Consider the following 22165-nt stretch of genomic DNA (forward strand, 5'->3'; position numbering starts at 1 on the left):
TTAAATTCTAAATACCATTTTTAACTTAATTCCAATTTCTACATTTTTTCAAAAAAATTCAATTTTTATGTCCAAACGTCTACTTAGTATCTTAGGAACATGGTAGTCTAGATTATAACTTTCACAACGTCTGATACTATTCGTCGGACTATCTTAAATTTACTTTACTTTCAATGTTTAATAATGTTAAGATTTTACTGATCAACAACAAAAAGTAAAAGGGTAAAATCAGTAGTTTTGGAGTAAGTACTTTATGTAACATACAACATATACACACTCGGAGGCTAATCTCAATCTGCCTTTGAATGTTGGACGAGGATTTTATGTTTTTGCGACAAGTGGGATCAGCTTATTTGCCAACTTAAATAATGAAGATATATCGTTGTCCACTATATGATAGTGGGATATATCAATTCCATATTTAATCTCATTTAGACGTGTTCTTGCTTTCATGTAACTAAAGGCTTACTTCCATGCATAGAACACTGAGATTAATGTTACTCACTAAGAAATAGTTCTTGTCCTTTTCTATCTAACAGTTAGGAGTAACCATGGCGTAACGATAATAGTTTTACCATATGATTAGGATGCAACGGGTTCAAATAATAAAAACAATGTCCAGCGAAAATGTAAGCAAGGCCGGAGCTAGTAGCTCGGCTATGGTTCAGCGAACGCAACAATTTTTGTTCAAACGAGGTATTTGTGTTAAAAAATTCATTAAATATGTATAAATATTAAATTTAGACTCAGTTAATAACACCTGAATGTAAGTAATGTTGAAATTCTAGCTCCGCCTCGGGAATGTAAGTAAAGATGTGTAATAGACCAAATGTAATATGATCCTTTCCCGACCTTGTGCTTAGTGGAAACTCAGTGCACCATGCTTGCTTTTTTTTTTTTTTTTTTTGTGTGTGTTAATAGTTGCTGTCATGTCATTTCTACCTTGAATATTTCCCGTCCTTTAACTCCTAATCATTCAAAAAGATTGTTCAGTAATGGAATTCACTTTTGATCCTGAGTATTGATGGTGGAAACACATGCATAATGCACAAGATCATTGAAAACCAGTATAATTATTTCCTCCTGTGAGCACATATCAGTATAAACTATTTAACCCTTACTCTAGAGTAGCACTGAATACCAGACCTGATTCTGAAATTAAAAAATCCATGGGTACATTTCTTGGACATCTAGTACCTGGTTTGGCCTTAGCCCTTCTTGGTTTTTGGCATGCTATTAACACAATTAGAGCCAACTATCAAAATGGAACTACAAAATTCAGATCCAAGTTTTGGTACCCTTTTAACAGTCCTCTTCCCAGACTACAATACCTTGATCTCATTCTTGTTTTGTCCTTCTCTATCTTTTGCATAATTATCCAATTCTTGGAATTCCCTTCTCTGCACTTTTCATTCAAGCTTCATAATATTGAACATGCAACCATGTTCCTAAACTTGACCGTTTTCACGGTTTTTGCTCTTTTTGCTGAGTTAAGTAACTTATCTGAGATCCTGCATGGGATTTTAAGCATACTTGCTACATCTATTTTTGGTCAGGAGCTTTTCTTACTTCATTATCATTCAACTGATCATGTAGGATTAGAAGGTCATTACCACTGGCTTTTGCAAATCGTCGTGTTTATTTCCCTTATGTCAGCTCTTGTTGTTACTTGCTTCCCTTGTTGTTTTCCTGCAGCACTTGTTCTTTCAATTTCGGTTATTTTCCAAGGTTGTTGGTTCATGAACATGGGATTTAACCTGTGGTATCCACAGTTTGTTCCACTTGGATGTGTTATGCAATCAAGTGAAGGTCATGAAAACTTAGTGCATGGCGCGGTCATGTGTCAAACAGATGAAGCTGATTTACGGGCTAGAGCTATGGCGAACTTGCAATTTAGTTGGGTACTTGCAGCTATCTTGATCATTGTGGCTTGTATTTCTCTTGTTTTCGCGAGAAATCGAGCAAATAGGACTCTGTTGTCCAAGTATGAGCAGCTTCAGAGTAGAGACAGAGACATCCCTGTAACAATTAATTGCTTGAAGTAAACTCATAAATAAGAAATGTACATAGGCATCCGAAATGCCAAGTTAAATAAATGGATGTGTCGGGGGACAAATTCTGGGCTATCTTCTTGCCTAGAAATGCTCATCCCCATTGCTTGTGGTACTACTCTACTATTTAAGTGTATTGCAGTCACTAGACTGCCTAACCATAGTTGTCAGTTGAACTAAATTGTATCTCTTTTCTATTAGGTGTGCATCTTCTTTTGTGGGACTTTATATAATTTGGTATATCTTCTCACTGACAGAAGAACAAAACAAGTTCAATATCAAGTTGTTTAATTGTCCACTGGAAAATGATGCCAAGAAAGTCATAACGCATTAAAAGTGAGGTAAGGATGCAGTGGAAGCCCCTTTAAGTCATAATCCTTTTTTAACTGATACGTTCAAGTTTCACTCAGTTTGACGGTGTACCAAATACTGAAACTTAAAACAGAAAATGGCAGCCCCGATGCACAAAGCATGATGCGTTCACGGTGGGTCTGGTAAAGGGCCGCATCCCATAGGGTGTAATGTAGGTAGTCTGCCCTGATACAAGTATCGGTGGTTGATTCCACATCTCGAACCCGTGACCTATAGGTAACACGGACATAACCTAACCTTTGCTCCAAGGCTCCCCTTCAAACTTAAAACAGAAACAAAACGGAAAAGAAAACAAAAAACTCATAAATTGACTAAGTTGAACTCAGTCAGGAAATGCTTAGACAGGGCGAGCACGGAGCAGAAACAAAAGAATCTTGAACTTCAAGTTAGTATATGTTATGTTACGCGGCGCCTTCCTGAAGTTCCTTGGAAGGGCGACGTAAGGCTAGGCAACCGATGTCAGTCCGGTTGCTGTCCGCCAACTGAGGTCCCCTCCGTACGCTAGACTAGATTGTCAGTGCCGTACGGGAAAACCAATGTCATGAGCAATTGAAAGAGAGCAGAAAAGAGAATTGAGAATGAAAGAAAGCTTGATTGCATTGAATGAAAGCTATTACAGAAAACAAGACGGTGTCGGGGGGGGGGGGGAGACACCAGTACAGAGAATTGTTTGCTTGCTTGAAAGTTTTGATTGCTTGGTCCCCCTTAATAATGCTTAAAAAAATAAACCAAAGTTACATGACTAGACCTATGAAAGCTGGAAAATCACACTTAAAGAAAATGCAGCAAAACTACTCTATATTTACAATGAAAAGGACTTAGTCTTCTACAAAGCAGCAGCAAGTCCGTTGGCAGCAACTTTGTCTTTAGCATCAGGGTCTGCGCGCGCGGCATTGTCTGCGCGCGCGGCGCTGTTGGCTTTTGCCTGTGGCTGGGCGCTGGCGATGGCTATCGGTGGGGCGACAGAGGCACATGCGCGCTTGTCACTTGGAGCTGCCGAGACCACGGGGCCGACCGTGGCGACGGGCGTTGGGAGGCTGGCCAGGACGCCACGGGGCGCGTCCAAGGGATCATGGGGCATGGCTGGAAAGCCGCCTATGACATTCTCCCCCACCTGAGTTGGCGACGTCCTCGGCGCCTTCCTTGCAAGGTAATCATCAATCAGGCTCTTGTAGGCTTTGAGGTTTGTTCCCCTCTCCCAAGTATTCTCCTCTGCATCACATCCCTGCCATTTCACCAAGAACTCCTGGTGATCTTTTCTTGAGGCGTGAATCACTCGATCATCAAGAATAGCTTCAGCACGCCTTTTTCCGGTTGAATTGGGGCCTCGAATACTTGGTATTGTGAGTTGGCTTCGTGAAGGATCCTCCATATCTTCCCGAAAAGGTTTCAGGAGACTGACATGGAAAACAGGATGGATTTTCCACCAAGCTGGGGTATCCACCCAGTATGCAACTTTCCCAATGCGCCTTTCAATGGACAAGGGTCCAATATATTTTGGCAATAGGCGAGGGTCATGGACCCCTGCAAACAAGTACCGCTTTGGGATTTTGACCATCACTTTGTCTCCCACCTGGTATTCCACAAAGCGGCGATTCTGATCAGCATGCCTCTTCATCCGCTTTTGGGCTTTGACAAGATAGCTCCGCACTATCTCCAAATTTTGCTTCCATTCTTTTGAGAAGCTGGCAGCCCGAGGAGATTTTGACATGTTTGGTGCGTTCACTGTGTGTGGGAGTAGCGGTTGCTGTCCGGTAACAATTTCAAAAGCGCTTTTGTTGGTACTTGAGCTCTTTTGTGAATTGAAACACAGTTGAGCAGCATCCAGAAGCTTCACCCAATTCTTCTGCGATCCGGTCACAAAGTGCCGGAGATATTCCTCTAGCATGCCATTGAATCGCTCCGTCTGGCCATCAGATTGCGGATGAAAACTTGAGCTATGACTCAATTTTGACCCGAGGCACTTAAAGAGTTGGGTCCAAAAATTGCTAGTGAAGCGTGAGTCGCGATCACTAACAATGTCTTTAGGTAAGCCCCAATACTTGACGACATGAGAGAAGAATAGTCGAGCTGTATCTTCTGCTGATATATATTGTGGGGCTGCTATAAAGGTAGCATACTTGGAAAACCGATCCACCACAACCAAGATAGTTGTGAGATCTCCGACCTTGGGCAATCCGGTGATGAAGTCCAGGGAAATGCTTTCCCAAGGTCTTTTTGGTACAGCTAGTGGTTCCAAGAGCCCTGCCTGCGTCAAGCGGTCTGACTTATCTTTCTGGCATACTAGACAAGTCTTCACATACTGAGCGACGTCATCGACCATTTGAGGCCAATAATATGCACGGCGAAGCAATGCCATGGTGCGTTCCTCGCCGGGATGACCGGCCCACAAAGTATCGTGGCATTCTGCAAGAAGAGTCCGTCGCAGATCTCCTCCTTTAGGAACATCAAGTCGGTTCCCTTTCACCTTCAGGAACCCATCTTCGGTGTAGAACTGGCGAGTCTTGCCCTGTCCTACCAAATCAACCAAATACTGTGCAGCAGGATCCTTGATGAGTAGATCCTGTATCTGGTCTTTTATGGTGGTGGTTACTTCGCTTCCCTTTAGGGCGGCGAGTACACACATCGATGCTAGATCAGCTCTCCGACTGAGTGCATCAGTAACATGATTGGTCTTTCCACTTCGGTACTCCAGGTTGAAGTGAAATTCCGCTAGGAGTTCCTGCCACCTAGCCTGTCGTCCATTCAGCTTTGGCTGGGTCATGAAATGGCTAACGGCTGTGTTGTCTGTCTTGACCACGAATGGGGCTCCCAGTAGATAATGCCTCCAAAGGCGTAAGCAATGAACGACAGCCAATAATTCTTTCTCATGGGCGGCATAGCGTCGCTCTGCATCCTTCAGTTTCCGGCTCTCGTACGCTACGGGATGCCCTTCTTGTAGCAATACTCCACCAAGTGCATAGTCGGAGGCATCCGTTTGCACTTCGAATGGCTTGGCCAAGCCAGGGAGGGCCAAGACTGGGCTACTGGACATAGCCATCTTCAATGCGTCGAAGGCCTTTGCCCGCTTGGGGCCCCAATCCCACGGGGTGGCCTTCTTGAGAAGTTCTGTCAGCGGCACTGCAATGAGGGAGTAACTTTTCACAAACCGCCGATAGAAGTTGCATAGGCCAAGGAACGACCTCAAGGCATGTATATCCTTAGGAGGCGGCCATTCTGTAATGGCCTGAATCTTCTGCTGGTCCATCTTGATCCTCCCTTCCTCGATGACATGTCCGAGGAAGTCAATTTGTTTCTGAGCAAAGGAGCACTTGGATAGCTTCGCATATAGTTCGTGCTCCCGCAATCGGGCTAGGACCTTCCGCAAATGCTCCAGGTGTTCTTCTAGTGTCTGGCTATATACCACAATGTCATCCAAATAAACCACGACGAATTCATCAATGTATTCTCGGAAGACTTGGTTCATCAAGGTGCAAAATGTGGCTGGCGCGTTAGTCAAGCCAAAGGGCATAACCAGGAAGTCGTACGACCCATATCTTGTCACACAGGTCGTCTTGTGCTCATCACCATCGGCAATCCGAACTTGCCAATAACCTGTCCTCAGGTCTATTTTGGTGAATACCGTCGCACCACCCAGTCTATCAAACAAGTCTGCCATTAGCGGAATAGGGTACTTGTTTTTCACGGTGATTTTGTTTAGAGCCCGGTAATCCACGCAGAGTCGCAAACTACCATCATGTTTCTTTTGGAATAGCACAGGGGACCCGTATGGGGACTTAGAGGGCACAATGATCCCTGTGTCTAGCATTTCCGTCAATTGTCTCCGAAGCTCGGCGAGTTCGGGTTGTGACATTCTGTATGGCGCCCGGGCAGGTGGCTTCGCACCCGGCACCAACTCAATCTCATGGTCCACAGTTCGCCTAGGCGGAAGACGCTTTGGCATGTCTTGTGGCATGATGTCTTCAAATTCCAGAAGTAACTCCTTCACGGGTGCAGGAATGGGACCCGAGGAGCGTTCTATATCTTCCATGCAGAGGGTAGCCAGGAACGTGGGTTCATGTCTTTTTACCCCCTTCTTCAACTGCAAGGCCGAGATGTTCTCGGCTGCCATCTTCATGGGAATGCACGGAATAATGCAGGGCTTGGCCCCATTTGCCCCCATCATCAGTAGCATGTCTGCATACGGTGCGGGCATGGTATTGGTCTGTCTCAGGAATTCCAACCCCACGATTAACTCAAAGTCATCTATGATCACTACGCGCAGGTTGAACTTTCCTTCATAAGGGCCAAGCTTCACTGGTACTTCTTTGGCTATTCCACCCACTGGTTGAGGTGGTGAGTTGATAGCCTTCACACGACCTTTGCCCTTTCCTACGACTAGTCCAAGACGCTCCACCTGAGTCGAGGCTAAGTAGTTGTGGGTGGCACCTGTGTCTATCATTGCCCGAATGGGCTTGCCATTTACCTTCATGTCAACGAACATTAGGGTCCTCTCTTGATGAGGAGGAGTCCTCAAATTCGCCTTCTTATTTCCTTTCCTGGCAATTGGACAGGGGTCCTTCTTCTTGCGGATACCGGCACTGGTACCCGCTAAGGGCTCAGAAATGGAGCCAAAAATTGCATTGAATGCACCTACTGGCTCGGTCTGGTCCGCATCATCGGCGTCGTCATCCGTCCCATCCTCAAAAGCTTGATGGGCATTCATCTATGCATGTGGACATTCATTATTCCAATGTGGTCCGCCGCAATGGCGACATCCTGAGGGGGGCTTCCTCCCCCGATCATTGTTGTTAGATGCAGCACTAGTACTGCCGGAAGAGGGAGTCTTAGATTTGGGTGCACTCCGGTCTCCTCCACTTCTGCTAGGGCCACTAGTGTTTGGTTGGCCCCCTTTGTATCCTCCTCGGACAGGCTGTTGAGGCCTATCCTTCCGGGCTTCCACTTGGTAATCCCCAAGGCACTCTGCTGCTTGGATTGCCTTAGGCAACGTGTCTACCCTTTGTCTCTGCAACTCCATCCGGGCATAAGGTTTCAACCCTTCCAGGAAGGTGAAGAGTTTGTCTTTGTCCCCCATGTCACGGATGTTCAGCATGAGCGCGGAGAATTCCCGCACGTAATCTCGCACTGATTTGGTCTGGCGGAGCTCCCGCAACTTTCTCCTGGCATTGTACTCAACATTTTCGGGGAAGAACTGTAGGCGTATGGCTGCCTTCAGTTCCGCCCATGTGTCGAGGGCATCTTCACCTGCCTTGATGGCTTCGTACTTCACCCGCCACCAGAGTTTGGCATCACCCTGAAGATACATGGCAGCAGTTGCTACCTTCTTAGCTTCTTCCAGGCTTCCCACGGCATCGAAGTATTGCTCGATGTCGAAAATGAAATTTTCCACTTCTTTGGCATTCCGAGCTCCACTGTATGGCTTTGGCTCAGGAATTTTCAGCTTTTGTGCCATGGGGGCGAGGTTCACACCACCCCCAAATTGGTTTCCGCCTCCTCGAAGTAGGCCTTGTAAAGCAGCATTGACAACATTGAGCTGGCCTGTCAAGTTGTCAATGGTTTGTTGCATGGCAGTCACCCTGTCTGCCTCTTGTTCCCTGTTGGCTAAATCCTCGGCACGCTCCTGCTGGAGGACCTCAAATTTACCAAAAATTTCAGCTGCCTCTGTGGCTGCTGTTTGCCGGTCTCCTTCAGAGTCGCGGCTGATGTTTTCTATGTCAACTTCGGCCTGGATGAGTCTGCAGTCCAGGTCGTCCAACCTTTGCACTAGGCTGGTTTTTAGATCGGGCACCATTTCCACGATGGGCCGTAATGCGTCAACCGTTCCCTCAAGGGTCGCGATGCGATCCCCATAATTCACCATGGTCAGAAATGGTGGTAATTGCAATGTGATCCCTCGTCCGATGTCGAGCCTAGGCTCTGATACCAACTGTTACGCGGCGCCTTCCTGAAGTTCCTTGGAAGGGCGACGTAAGGCTAGGCAACCGATGTCAGTCCGGTTGCTGTCCGCCAACTGAGGTCCCCTCCGTACGCTAGACTAGATTGTCAGTGCCGTACGGGAAAACCAATGTTATGAGCAATTGAAAGAGAGCAGAAAAGAGAATTGAGAATGAAAGAAAGCTTGATTGCATTGAATGAAAGCTATTACAGAAAACAAGATGGTGTCGGGGGGGAGAGACACCAATACAGAGAATTGTTTGCTTGCTTGAAAGTTTTGATTGCTTGGTCCCCCTTAATAATGCTTAAAAAAAATAAACCAAAGTTACATGACTAGACCTATGAAAGCTGGAAAATCACACTTAAAGAAAATGCAGCAAAACTACTCTATATTTACAATGAAAAGGACTTAGTCTTCTACAAAGCAGCAGCAAGTCCGTTGGCAGCAACTTTGTCTTTAGCATCAGGGTCTGCGCGCGCGGCATTGTCTGCGCGCGCGGCGCTGTTGGCTTTTGCCTGTGGCTGGGCACTGGCGATGGCTATCGGTGGGGCGACAGAGGCACATGCGCGCTTGTCACTTGGAGCTGCCGAGACCACGGGGCCGACCGTGGCGACGGGCGTTGGGAGGCTGGCCAGGACGCCACGGGGCGCGTCCAAGGGATCATGGGGCATGGCTGGAAAGCCGCCCATGACAGTTATCATGACCAGGAATAGATATAAAAGAGTTTAGCTCTTTTAATGCCATCTTTACCCCAAGAAAAGAAAGTCTAGGTTTTGTGGCCTGAAATGAGCTAAATAAAAGACTCATATTCTAGAATTTCGGACAGTTATGAGCAGCAGCTGAAAGCCCTTAAAGCAGAAGTTTACTCAACTCATGACTACAACAACAACAACAATATACCAAGTGAAATCTCATAAGTGCGATCTGGGGAGGGTAGTGTGTATGTCAATTTTAAACTTTACCCCTACCTCGTGCAAGTAGAGAGGTTGTTTCCGATTGACGCTCGGTTTAAGGCAAGCATAGTCATAATAGTTTAGAGAAAGAAATACAGTATTGAAAAAAAAGAAGCAGTAACAACAACAAGGTAACCGTAAAACCGAACAAAAGTTTCTGCAACTTTCTTTTCCTCCCTCTAAAGTCTAAAGTATGATTTCATCCCAATAATAAGAAATCCCAATAAGTAGTTACATACACTAAGTTTCTGGCCATGGTCCAGAGGCTCCATGAATATAATGTAGTCAGACAGGTGACAGAGTTAGTGCCAAAGTTTATTAGTTCAATATACATATCCAAGAGAAATCAACTCTACATTAATGGAGAGAGACTTAATATTGGTGGAAAGAAACAAAAACATGAGCAGAGCAATGTTTCAATTAATCAGCTTCCTCAACAGTAGTAGCTTCAATTCGAAGGAGGACAAAACCAACAGCAACTCTAAGCAATCCTGAAAATCTCAACAGCAGCATTACAAGTAGAAGACAAAGCTCCTCCACCTTAATTTGCCTTGTGATGTTGTTTTCAATCTTGGCAAAAGACTGTTGAGTGCAAACAGGAAGGCCTAATGGTTATATGCCTTTAGACCTCCAAATGAATTCAAACCACTAATGTAGTTTACTTTGGTTCTTTTCTGGAAAGACTTATTTGTGCCAACAGTACTGCCTATCAGAGTACTCAACTGTTGCTTGAGAAATAGTGTTGCCATTGCTTTCTCATGGATTTAAGTTATATACTGGCAGTCAGTATAATTTAACTTGTTATAGCAGGTTACTTAATTATCATCTATTCTGGGTAACCACTTAATAATAATAAGATTGAAACATACAAAAGCTAAGTTTAAACTGGAATTTGAATAAGAAGCAAGATAAACGATTGATTTACCTGCTTGTGAGTGCACTAAGTAGAAGAGTGAACATGGGACATTTGTTTGAGGTGAATATTCAAGAAATTGGATAAGGGGGTGGATTGGCTGAAAAAGGAGCTGGATTAGCCTAACTTATAGAATGTTGATACCTCCTAAAATTTGTAATACTGGCTACAAAATGGGTTTTCTCCACATTCGAATAATACACTAATCAGTTTAATTCATTCAAAAGTCAAAAATCTTATTAAAATCTTTCTTAATTGAACCAACAATAATTGGATGAAATGACCTTCTATGTCCTAACACATTTAATTTTAAACAATCTTATGTAAGATGGAAACTCCATTAAATGAGATCCCTTTTTAATATAAAACCGTTATGATCAAATTCTTTATCACTTGTGTAAGAGTCAAAATAATTTAATAACGTCTTGTATTACTTCACCTATAGTATTAACATTTGCATTAGAGGCTCAAATTCTTTCTTGGATTACTCCCAATCCGTTCTCAGCATATGCAGCTCTAATTGGTCTCCCTCTCTCTTTCTTTTTATGGTCCGTTGGAAAACTAATTCAAAGTTACAGTAGGAAATCTTAACCGTTTAGGATTTGATATTTGCTAGTTTATTTATTTCATGACTAAATAAGATTTGTAGTTAGAATTAATATAAGAATAGGCTTTCATGTTTCTAGTTAAAATAAGTTTCGTATTATTATAAATAAAGGTATTAACTTATTTTATGTGTGAAGATTTGCGAGAACTGTAGAGAGCTTTCAGAAATTTATAATAAAATATTTTTCCTTCATAGTCTCTCTATCAATGCATCAAAACTCCCCAAACTTTGTCTGAGATAGTTTTGCTAACGTATTAAATGATTATAATAGGTTAGCATTGTGTGTCCTTAAAAAAAATTCTGTATACATACAACAGACCGACACCATCTCAAAACACAATGTAAAATATTGTAATAGGGAGTAAAAACTTTAGAACTTCAACATCCCATGCCCAAATCATCTGCAAACCAAACCCTATTGTACAATAGGTCAATACCATTTGCACAAAATTCTGAGAATAACCTTAGACCCATCTAAATCTAACGAATAACAGCTGGACTCTAGAATTAATGTGTATACGGATCATGGGAGCTAACAATCGTCGGTATCCTTATATTAGTGACGTTAATTTTGTTGCGCAAACATATGTAGGTAAATATTGTAAAATGATATTGTATTACTGTTCTCAAAATATATATATATATATATATATATATATATATATATATATATATATATATATATATATATATATATATATATATATATATATATATATATATATATATATATATATATATATATATATATATATATATATATATATATATATATATATATATATATATATATATATATATATATATATATATATATATATATATATATATATATATATATATATATATATATATATATATCAAGAATGGAAATCATTTCCAATTTAAACTAAAAATACGATTAAATTATCCCTGAAATATTGATTGACTTTTATACTCTTAAATATTTATATAATTTAAGGATATAATTGTAAATTTTCCAGGAATAAAAATCCTTTCCAATTTAAACTAAAAATACGCCATCCCTACAAAGTTGATATTGGGTACAATTCTATTCGGACTTAATGGACTGCTACTCTCCGCCACTATACTTGGATAGAGGATAATAGCTCTTTTTTTTCTTTCAACAATATGTATGGTTCATATATTTCGTTCCCCAGTTTGTATGAGATTTAGAATTTTTTTTATTTTTGTTGTAAATATATGAGATTTTGATTTATTCCATATAAACTAATATTAGCATATAACCAAAAAATAAAAAAAAAGACAGTGAATCATTCTCCTCCGGTATGTTACAACTAAGCCGATCTAGAATTAATAATTTAAAATATCACATATTTCATTAAATCTTTATATGCAGGTCATTAAGTTATTTTTTCTTATAACTACATCAAACAGAGAACAGAAACGCACAACGTGTAATGTACAAGATTTACGGACATACGTTTTTTTCTTTAAGAAAGACAACGAAAATATCATGAAATAAATTTTTTTTTTTTACATAAAGTAATAATTTGATAATCGAAGGGGTAAATTGGAATTATCTTTCTAAAACACTGTTTAATTGACATATATTGAGACAATATATAAGAAATGTCCATAATCTAGATTTGGATGTGAAGTATTTTATTTTCATTAATGTAATTCTCAAAAATAAACCATATGAATATGATGTGCAATACGTTCTAAGAAGATTAGACGATAGTGGAAAACTAAACCTCTAGATGAAGCTGAAATTTGTAGGAAAAATTTTACATTGTTGTATTAAGAAATTTGGTCGCAAAGTTGAGGAAAATAAAGAAATCATACTTTAAGGACCAAGGGAAAAATAAAATGATGGAAAAGAATATATAAGAATAAAGCGCCAAATTAGCAAATTATTTTTAGGATTTAACTATTCATGTAGGATAAAATTATAATCACCGTTAGTATTTGAATTCTACTATGAATAAGCTAGTGAGAGTTGCCGATTTTACTTCGAAGACTAAAACCTTTCTAGATTAAGCTTAACACTCAAATATTGATTCACTCTAAACATGTACATACAAAGATGACAAGGAACAAAGACATATAACTACGCGACGTACAAATTAAAAACTTACATCATGGAATAAAAAAAAGTCATGGAAGAATAACTTGACAATCAAAAGGGCACAATGATATTGTCTTAATTTCTAAAATTGTAACTTGATTGACATTGACAATGTCTTTCTCAAATCATCGGTTAAATGATATATTTTGAGAAATAACATGAAAAAATATCTAATGTTTAGAGTTAGATAAAACTTTGATTTTCAATATAAGGAAGAAAATGATTTTCATCTTTCTTTTAATGATTAGCGAGATACGTGCAACACACGTACATAGAGACTAGTACTACATTAAAAATACGAAAACCGTTAGCGAAATGTCGTTCACCTTTTTTACCTTTTAAAAATAGCTTTCACGTTAGATAAAATTATAACTTAAGTCATTTTCCTAATATTTAAGATCTTGGGATCACCTAAATTTTTGCCTATAATATTTTTTCTTATTAAATTAGGTAGGAAGTCCTACTATTTAAGAGTTTAAAATCTATCAATTTTTTACCTTATATAAAGTATACTAATTGAAAATAAATCCATATATGTAACATCTCGGATGCTTAACGTTATCAGCAAATAATTTATATGAGATCATGTTCATCACGAAGCACCACAGAGAAGATATAAATTCATTCAAGACACTAAGCACGTAAAATTGTCTTAACGATAAACAATTAAATACGCATTTTAAAGACTTCTATTTTTATCATACAAAATAAATAGTTCATGTACAATTAAAGTCATATGTAATAACATAAAACTGCACAAGCCTAAATGTATCTATATAGTCATTTTAACATAAAGTTCACACTGGACAAAATAGTCATTTAATTATTTTTCTAGTATTTAGGCTTTTTAATTTAATTTAAATTTTGACTATTAAATCTTTTCTTATTTGAGTTAGGTAAAAAAACCCTAATACTTAGAAATTTAATATCGAGTGAAATTTTACTTATATATAAATATAAATTATTTTCTTATTTGAATTATTTTTTCTTATAAGAATTATTACTTAACTTTTCCGAATCTTCCAAAACAATAGTCATTAAATGAATCTAGAAGTCTTTTGCCTCAGAATATGAATTGTTTTCCAAATTTTGAGAAAATAATTTCGAAGAAAAATAAAGAGTGTGTGTGCCTGTAAAAAAACTAAAAACATATACTGTAATAACTGTTCTATTTACTTAAACAACGTAGCAGGTGGATTTAAGCATCTCAAAAATGTTATGGATTTTTGAAAACAATTGTAACTCCGTTATTTTGGCTACAGCTTTTTAATTAAGCAAGAAAACAATAAAGTTCTAGCCAATTTTTTTATTGACTTGACCTGAAAATAAAAATACACAATTAAAATAATAGTCTTTTGTATCTAAAGAAAAATAACAAATAATACGCAATTAGTACTTTATTATTATTTTAGCTAAAACTATTTTTATTTATGGTGAAGTTCTAGCTAAGTTTTTCACAAATTTAGCCCCAAGAAAATGAAATATGTAGTTGAATCAAATAGCCATTGTATCTATAAAAAAATACAAAGTTGGATAAAGTATGTATTTTATATTAAGATGAAATAAGAAGAAATGCACAATTATATTCTAACTAATAAACAATTATATTAACCATGGACAAATATTACTTCTAAAAGTTGATTTTTTAAATTTTTCTTCACTTTCACGCGCCTAAAGTAGAGTGTATATATCCATCCTCTTTACCACATCAATGTCCACGAATAACAACTATCAAATAACCAGCTTCGAGGGTAACTAAGACTATAATTTGTTTAGGGGTGTAACTAATTTCATGCAAAGTATATGGGATTTTTTTAACACAAGCTCCATATTTTTCGCTCATAGATTAACATATTCCTTTTAGAATCCATTAACTGTAAGTAATTCCATTATAATCTTAGACTCTTATTTCCATAAAGAAAATATTCGGATGCATGGTTATGCACTTGAACAGAGAAAGAAAGCTCACTCCAAAACGAAGAAAAAATAGATTGATCAAAATATAGCGGTTGAATAATATCTTTTGCAATAATAATTTCATCTTTTCTAATATATTGTAAATAAGTCATATGACATTTCTTACTGATCATAGAAATAGAGCAATTGTATTTTTGTCCTGGGACTTTCTTCTTTCATTGAAAGTTAGCTAATTAGAATCAATAATTTTTAGAAACTTACACTTTTATTAATTTTAATTTTATAACTCAAACACAAGTTTTAATATATTATCTATATAATTTTTTAAAATTTATATTTATTGAAATATGGTACACACGCAACGCGCGTATCATAAGATTAATATATATATATATGCGTACATACTTTTACGATTATAAAATATAAATAGTTTTGGGCCGCGGGCTATAAGTGATAGCGATGTATTAGCCCAAGAGCCCAATGTCGCGAAAACGGACACAAAGCCCATTAATATAGTAGCGCACGGAGACAAAGTATGACATTGAATTTTGTAGTCAACAACGTAACATCACTTATTGTCGTGTTTCAAACGCCAACTTCCATAACCGTTTCTAGGACAAAAAAATAAGATCCACTTCCCCCCTCCCAATTGCCGGCTTTCTCGTGTACTTTACCTTAAGAAACTTTTCTTTGCAAGTACGAATCCCAAAAACCCATCACACGTCGAAATTACCAAAACAAATATTTTCAACAACCAATTTCTAAAACCTTTAATTCCTTATTATTTTGATCCCTTCAGTTTTTTTCTTCTTCTTTTTCTTCTAGTAACTAGTAATATATCTATTACTAGGCGTAATAATTAGTTTTCCACATAAGGAAACGGTTTTCTTAAAACTTTGATCAATATCAAGAAAAGGTTCTAAGGGATTGAACAACATCAGATTTTTTTCTCAGGGGTAACTTTGTTTTTGTAAGTTTGCTTCCTATTGATTCCTTGTTTTGACTTTTGGAATTAGCATAAATTCATAAATTTTTGTGTTTATAAACAAACATCTTATTGGTTTGCTTGTCATTGCCCCTCTTTTTATTTTTCGTGAGCCGAGGATACCGAAAATAACTTTTCTGTCTTTTCGAAGGTAGGGTAAGGTCTGCATATATGCTCCCCAAACCCTTAAACTGGATTTTTTGTTGTTGTTGTTGTTGTTGTTGTTATTTTCCTTGGAGGAGGTTTGGGGTTCTTAAATAATACCATGAATCCTCTAAAATTTCAATTCAGGTTCTAAAAATTAATTAATTGAGTAATTGAATAACTAAACATAAGTTGTTGATGAATTGATGGTAGCTAAATTAGAATATTTGATGTCCTGTTAAACCAGGTTGCCTCCCACCCTTGTTGTTATGATTTTCATTTGTGTTGTGTTTCTTTGTTATGAGTTTAATCATTGTTCGTTTTTTTAGCCGAGGATCTTCCGGAAACAATCTCTCTACTCGTCCGGGTAAGGGTAATATTTGCGTACAGTCTACCCTCTCCATACCCCGCTTGTGGTATTTTACTTGTTGTGTTGTTGAGTTTAATCATTGTTCTAATTGCTTACCACAACTTGGAAAAATTGCAAAGTCTTACCTTTGGAACATTTCCTCTGTAAACTAATTTTTTGCTTTTTCTTTCTTTCTTTCTTTCTTTTGTTGTTAATGATTTGGTGAAGATGGGAATCATGGTGGCGTTGATATTGGTATTGACGATGATGGTGATGAGCAACGTGCACGGTGGAGATACAAATCCTGTTTTTGATCCATGTTCAGACACAAAAATTCAGAGATGGGATGGTTTCACTTTTGGGCTTGCGTTTTCTTCTAAGGAATCGTTCTTTTCCAATGGAACACAGCTCTCTCCTTGTGACCAACGACTCTCCCTTTCTGCCAATTCTGCTCAACTGGCTGTTTTTAGGCCCAAAGTGGATGAGATTTCACTCCTCACAATCACTAGCAGCGACTTCAATCCTGTACGTCCTCATACATACTAAATTTATCTCTTATAAATGTCCGACTAGCTAATTGTTAGGAAAAAAAGTGAATAGTATCTCAAAAGGAAGTGTCTCTCGTGGATTACAAAGAGCTCTCTTTTTTCACTTTATAAGGAATTCTATTTTAGTGATCTAGTAAAGAGCTAGTGAAGAGGTTGGGCTCGCGCACACGAGAAATCGGCCTGAAGGCTAAAGTGGTGGATTTGTCCCCACACTCCTCTCACCCTACTGCACGCGAGATATACGTGAAATTCTGGTCACTGTGTCAGGACGAGAGCAAATATGTGCCTGTTTTGCAAACTAAAATGGTTGATCTTTTGCCTTAAGGACTAACTATTATTTGAGTGCATTTTACTTGAATGTTCAATCTCCATCTATGATGTAGATTCATCTTTCATTTGGGAAGAAACGACAAGGTAATTCAATAGGAATTTGTCACCTTCCACCTAACTTTCTAACATGTTTGCTAGTATTTCTAGGTTCCAACAAAGATACAGCAGACAAAAGTATCTCAAGCTTTTGTTTTCTCCTGTTCATTACCAACCTGTTTCATCTAACTTCTGTTCGTCCATTCAATAATTGAACCAACTAGATGCTTAGACCAATCATATGGCAACCATGAATTTTTTTCCCAAGATTAGTTTACAATAATTCCTTTTCCACTTGAAAGATGATGACCATTGTCAACTTTCACTTCAACTATTACAGATTATTGAGCTACCAATAACAGACCCAGTCTAATCCCACAAGTGGGGTTTGGGAAGGATAGTGTGTACGCAGACCTTACCCCCTACCTGGTAAGGTAGAGAGGCTGTTTACGGTAAATCAGTCTTTGGAATTCTCTTTTGCGGGTTCTCTACTCCTTGTGAGTTTTATCTTGAGTAGGAAAATAATCGGCATTCATACTTCCCATAGAAATATTCGTTCTCTGAATTAAGTGCCAGTGGGGATAATATCTGTCTATCAGATGTAGCATATACAAATAGGTGGACACAGTTGAGGAAAAATGATGAAGCTTTAGGAAGAAATAGATGCTCTTCAGAAGCCCATTCTTATATCTAAGCCACTCTAGTTGATCAAAGTATAAAACATAAATATAAGACTTCTGGAGAATCGGCCACGTTCTAAGATTATGGAATGTTTATCATGAAATATAGTCAATATAACCAAATCTTAAGCTACAAAATTGGGTGTGATCCCATCTGTTCATCCTTAGCTAGCAGGATTACCTCAGTAACCTGTGCTTGTGGACTAGACGTGCTGCTCGCTGGCCCGCACAAGCGATATTCAAACAAAATTTGCGAGCATTTTGACTAAATAACTATCAACATGTTCTTCAATCACTGTTCAGTATGCTGGTCTTTATAATGTTTTTTAGTAGTAATAGTTACTATTCAAAATGCACAATTGTCTTTAATGATTGTTCAAAATTCTCAGAGCAAAGCTGGTAGTTATATGGTTGCCTTTGCTGGACGCAAATATGCTGCCAGATCACTGCCCGCTTTCGTAGCAGACAATACTCACACCATTACAAGCTTCACTCTGGTAAGTTTTGGGTAGTTTCGTAAACAAATGGTAAAACATAAGCTGTGTTGCATCATTGACTTCTATCTTCTGTTTTAATTTAGGTACTTGAATTTCAAAAAGGAGCTCTTCAGAACTTGTTTTGGAAGAAATTTGGCTGCGGTTCATGTACCGGAGGTTCTTTTGTTTGCCTTAATAAGACTGATTGTGCAGTCCCAAATAATAAGTGCAATGGCAATGGTGGATCCGTTGACTGCAACGTGGGAATACAATTGGCATTCTCAGGCACAGATAAGAATGACGACGTGCTAAACTCGTGGTATGAGGTTAAAAACCTTCGACAATACTCCCTCTACGGCCTGTTTCAAGATGTCAGTGATTCACTCACAAGTCCTTTTAAGAACCTGTTTTAGGACCACATAATGAGTTCTTGTTTGTATAATGATCATCAGATTTCTGTTGTGTTTCTCCACTTAACCAGAATATTTATGTCCTATGCTCATTAATCAGCTTTACTTTCGGGAGAATAACTTGGAGATTACTACACAGAATCCAGCCTGTTTTTGCTTGTACAGATGTTTTCATGGTCCAAGAATTATCCTTAGGTGCAGAAAGGACGTTTTGTAGTTTAAAATTTCTCATTGTTTATCTTTTTGTTCTCATATACCTTCTCTTTCAGGTCCATCACAAGGAAAATTAAAACTAAGATTTACTTTATATATATCCGCTATATCAAACAGGATAGAACACCTTTCAGTATATCAATATCATCACATTGAAAAGGGTTCTGCCACTGTTTTTGAGAATGCCGTAAAGCATTCATGGTATCATTAGGATTACACAAATCAAAACTGTGGAAGTTATATATGTATACTGTCAATACTGTAAAGAATTTTTACACTAGCAGCGTAATTTATCTATTCCGTTATAGCAGAATTATTCAATTTTTTATGTTATCTTAACAGTCTTGTGATGAAGAGGTACCTATTATTATAGATTAATTTAACCTTATAGTATAAAAAACTACTCCCTCCGTCTCATATTAACAGACGTGATTACTAAAAATAGTTGTCTCAAATTATTTGTCATTTTAGAAGTTCAAGACAAAATTTATTATTATTTTTTCCTTTTTTACCCTTAGTAATAATTGTTCTTGGAGATGGAGATAACTCATAAATAGAATAAATATTCAATGAAGAAAGATTATATCTTAAGATATAAATAAGGATAGAATAGTCCAATCCCTTTTTAAATTAATCTTTCTTAAGGGACGTGTAAAAGAGAAACACGACATATAATATGAGACAGAGGGAGTACATACGTCAGTGCATATATAAAACTTGTACTCATAAGTTTTAACTTGAAATAGATGCACTATTATTCTAGTTCTAGTAGAATATATAAAGAGTAAAATCAGGCTTGTGCTAGTAAATATAGCAGGAAGCAACTTTTATGTTTGTTTACCCGAAAAATGGATAGAGTTAAATTTGTACGTAGTTCTAAGGGTATGTTATGTAACTTGACACAAATCGTAAGGATGAATAGAAATATCGACTGTTTGACCGTAGAGAATGAAAAATAAGCAAAGTTGAAAAAAAAATAATTTATGGATTAACCAAGATAAATCAATCTATGAAGCTAAAAAAAAAAAAGATAACTCTTCCATATAGGAGTGTATGATATTTCAGTTATAATGTATGCCAAAACTTGGTCCTTACATAAATAATAATCATCTTCTTTATAGTGGAGGGATCCCACTTTAGATATAATTAAAAATACATAGTGTAAGACCCATGATAAATAAAGCTTTTCCATAATTCCTGCCAGGATTCTCTCCTCTAATGGGATTGCAACGGCTCTTGTCTATGAGCTCGATATTGACTCGAGCTCTCGATCTTGACTCGAGCTCGATTCTGACTCGGATCCTTGTATTGATTCGGGGTCAGTGTTGGTTGGTCTCTGTCTCATAAGCTCGATAACATCACTTTGCATCATAGTTCGATTTGGATTCGAGCTCGATAATGATATCGAGCTCGACATTGATCGGTCCCTAGGGCTCGAAGCTTGGTGACCTGAATTCGGACCTCAACCTGATATTATGAAGATGTTTCTCCGATCCAATGCATTACCATTTCGGCCAGTTCGTACGAAGGACTAACCGGTTTTGACCGTATACAGATAATCCCCTCGTTTCTTGGGAAGGATGTAGCGAGAAACGACATGATTTTTTAACGGTACGATTAGATATATACTGACGTTTACATCGGGCTCGATCATGACGCATGTGATAGCTGTCCCGTCGGTTTAGTTTTTCAAGACATTTAATGCGTGTCAGACGGTGGTCGGCCATTATCGAAATTGAACCGCCATTGTTATACCTATAAATAACCCTTTTTTTCACTTTTAATCACTTTTACATCTTCAAACTCTAAATTTTCTAACTTCTTTCTCATACTTTCTGAATTCACTCGCAAATCTGTGATTCTTCTCTGCAAAATCTTTCTTCAAAAATACAAAATCTTTGTTACCTCCTTCTATTTTCGATCTTTAAATCCAAAAATGGCGAAAACATCAAAACCCATTCTTCAGAAAGAAAAAGCTTCTTCTTCACAGCCTGTCGCCGACAAAACACCGGTGGAGTCATGGCCTGAGGAATGCATTCCTGGGGCGTGTGTTCTTACGTCTGATTTTAAGGTCGACAAAGGCTCGTCGATTCCCGGCCGATGTGAGCCAGTATCGAGGTATATGTGTTCGATAACCGAGAGACACCTCGATCAGCTAAAGAAAGATTGCAATTGGGAGAACAAAGAAATAGTAATCCCGTCTTCTGAAGAAGATATCACCACTTACGTGAAAGAGTTTTTAAGTGTGTATACTTACCCTTTCACGTTAGGTCCCCTCGACCCTGTTATTATTGATTTATGCCGTCAATACCAAATAACCCTAGGCCAGATCCATCCTTCTTTTTGGCGGATCGTTATTTTGATCCGTTACTTCGTGAACAAAATCGAGGGGATGCCTTTCACCCTCGACCATCTCATCCGATTATACTGCCCTCACCTCTTTCGAGGCGGGTTAATAAAACTTCAGCAACGGGCTACCAAGGTTCTGTTATCGAGTATAGATGAGGACAGGGATCGAGGCTGGATGGGCAGGTTCGTTCGAGTAAAGACTTCGGACCTGATTCCGATTGAAAAGATGCCTTTTCCCGAGGAGTGGAACATGCAGCGTAAGTGTAATTCTATTGTTATCTCCTACAATTTTGCCCCTTCATTCCTTTTCTCACCGATATCCCCCTTTTGTGATGCAGCGGTTCCTTGGATGCCCGGTGCAGTCCCCGATCTCAAGAACTGGGAACGGGATCTAGCTTCAACCTCCACATATGCCGAGCACTTGTGGCGTGATTTGTCAAAGGGCCGATGGGAGGCCAAAAAACATGGTGAGCCTCTTTCTCGTATCTTTGGTAGTTCGAACGAGATGCTTTCCATATACTTAAATCAATTTTCCTGTATGTAGGTATGGGCAGAGATGCGGTTTTGAGGCCCTCATCCGTCGAGGAAGAGGCTTCGGCCTCTGATCCAAAGCCGGTGAAGGATAATAAGAGAAAAAGGTCCTCCGCCTCCGAAGATCCAAAACTGAAGATGAGGATGGCTCGTAAGCCGAGGAAGAATACCATTCCTTTGACTGTAGAATCAGTTCTGCGTCTAAGGGATGAAGATGAAGAAGAAGAAAACGACGGGTCCGTGCTGGTGGCCCGAATGAAGAAAACCATCGATG

General features: G+C 38.5%; 2 protein-coding genes across 4 annotated transcripts; both read left to right on the top strand.

The window, feature by feature from the left end:
* Positions 1 to 1031: 1031 nt before the first annotated feature.
* Positions 1032 to 2262, top strand: LOC107767347 (uncharacterized). Its single transcript, XM_016586319.2, has one exon. The coding sequence runs from the start codon at positions 1170 to 1172 to the stop codon at positions 2043 to 2045; it is 876 nt and encodes a 291-aa protein (XP_016441805.1). The 5' UTR covers positions 1032 to 1169; the 3' UTR covers positions 2046 to 2262.
* Positions 2263 to 15470: 13208 nt separating this feature from the next.
* Positions 15471 to 18960, top strand: LOC107796978 (uncharacterized). Of its 3 annotated transcripts, none has more exons than XM_075248311.1 (5): positions 15471 to 15810; positions 16299 to 16342; positions 16547 to 16843; positions 18302 to 18409; positions 18493 to 18960. In XM_075248311.1, the coding sequence occupies exons 3-5, from the start codon at positions 16547 to 16549 to the stop codon at positions 18799 to 18801; spliced, it is 714 nt and encodes a 237-aa protein (XP_075104412.1). In that variant the 5' UTR covers positions 15471 to 15810; positions 16299 to 16342; the 3' UTR covers positions 18802 to 18960. The 3 variants fall into 3 exon arrangements, with proteins under 3 accessions (XP_075104412.1, XP_016475293.1, XP_016475292.1); XM_016619807.2 differs by having other exon boundaries at positions 16299 to 16336; XM_016619806.2 differs by lacking the exon at positions 16299 to 16342.
* The last annotated feature ends 3205 nt before the right edge of the window (positions 18961 to 22165 follow it).

This window comes from Nicotiana tabacum, chromosome 24 (assembly GCF_000715075.1).
Source record: "Nicotiana tabacum cultivar K326 chromosome 24, ASM71507v2, whole genome shotgun sequence".
Lineage (NCBI taxonomy): Eukaryota > Viridiplantae > Streptophyta > Magnoliopsida > Solanales > Solanaceae > Nicotiana > Nicotiana tabacum.

Coding starts and splice junctions, on each gene's coding strand:
- LOC107767347 (XM_016586319.2), top strand. CDS start 1,170: ATGGGTACATTTCTTGGACATCTAGTACCTGGTTTGGCCTTAGCCCTT.
- LOC107796978 (XM_075248311.1), top strand. CDS start 16,547: ATGGGAATCATGGTGGCGTTGATATTGGTATTGACGATGATGGTGATG. Junction 16,844..18,301: donor CTAGCAGCGACTTCAATCCT/GTACGTCCTCAT, acceptor CAAAATTCTCAG/AGCAAAGCTGGTAGTTATAT. Junction 18,410..18,492: donor CCATTACAAGCTTCACTCTG/GTAAGTTTTGGG, acceptor GTTTTAATTTAG/GTACTTGAATTTCAAAAAGG.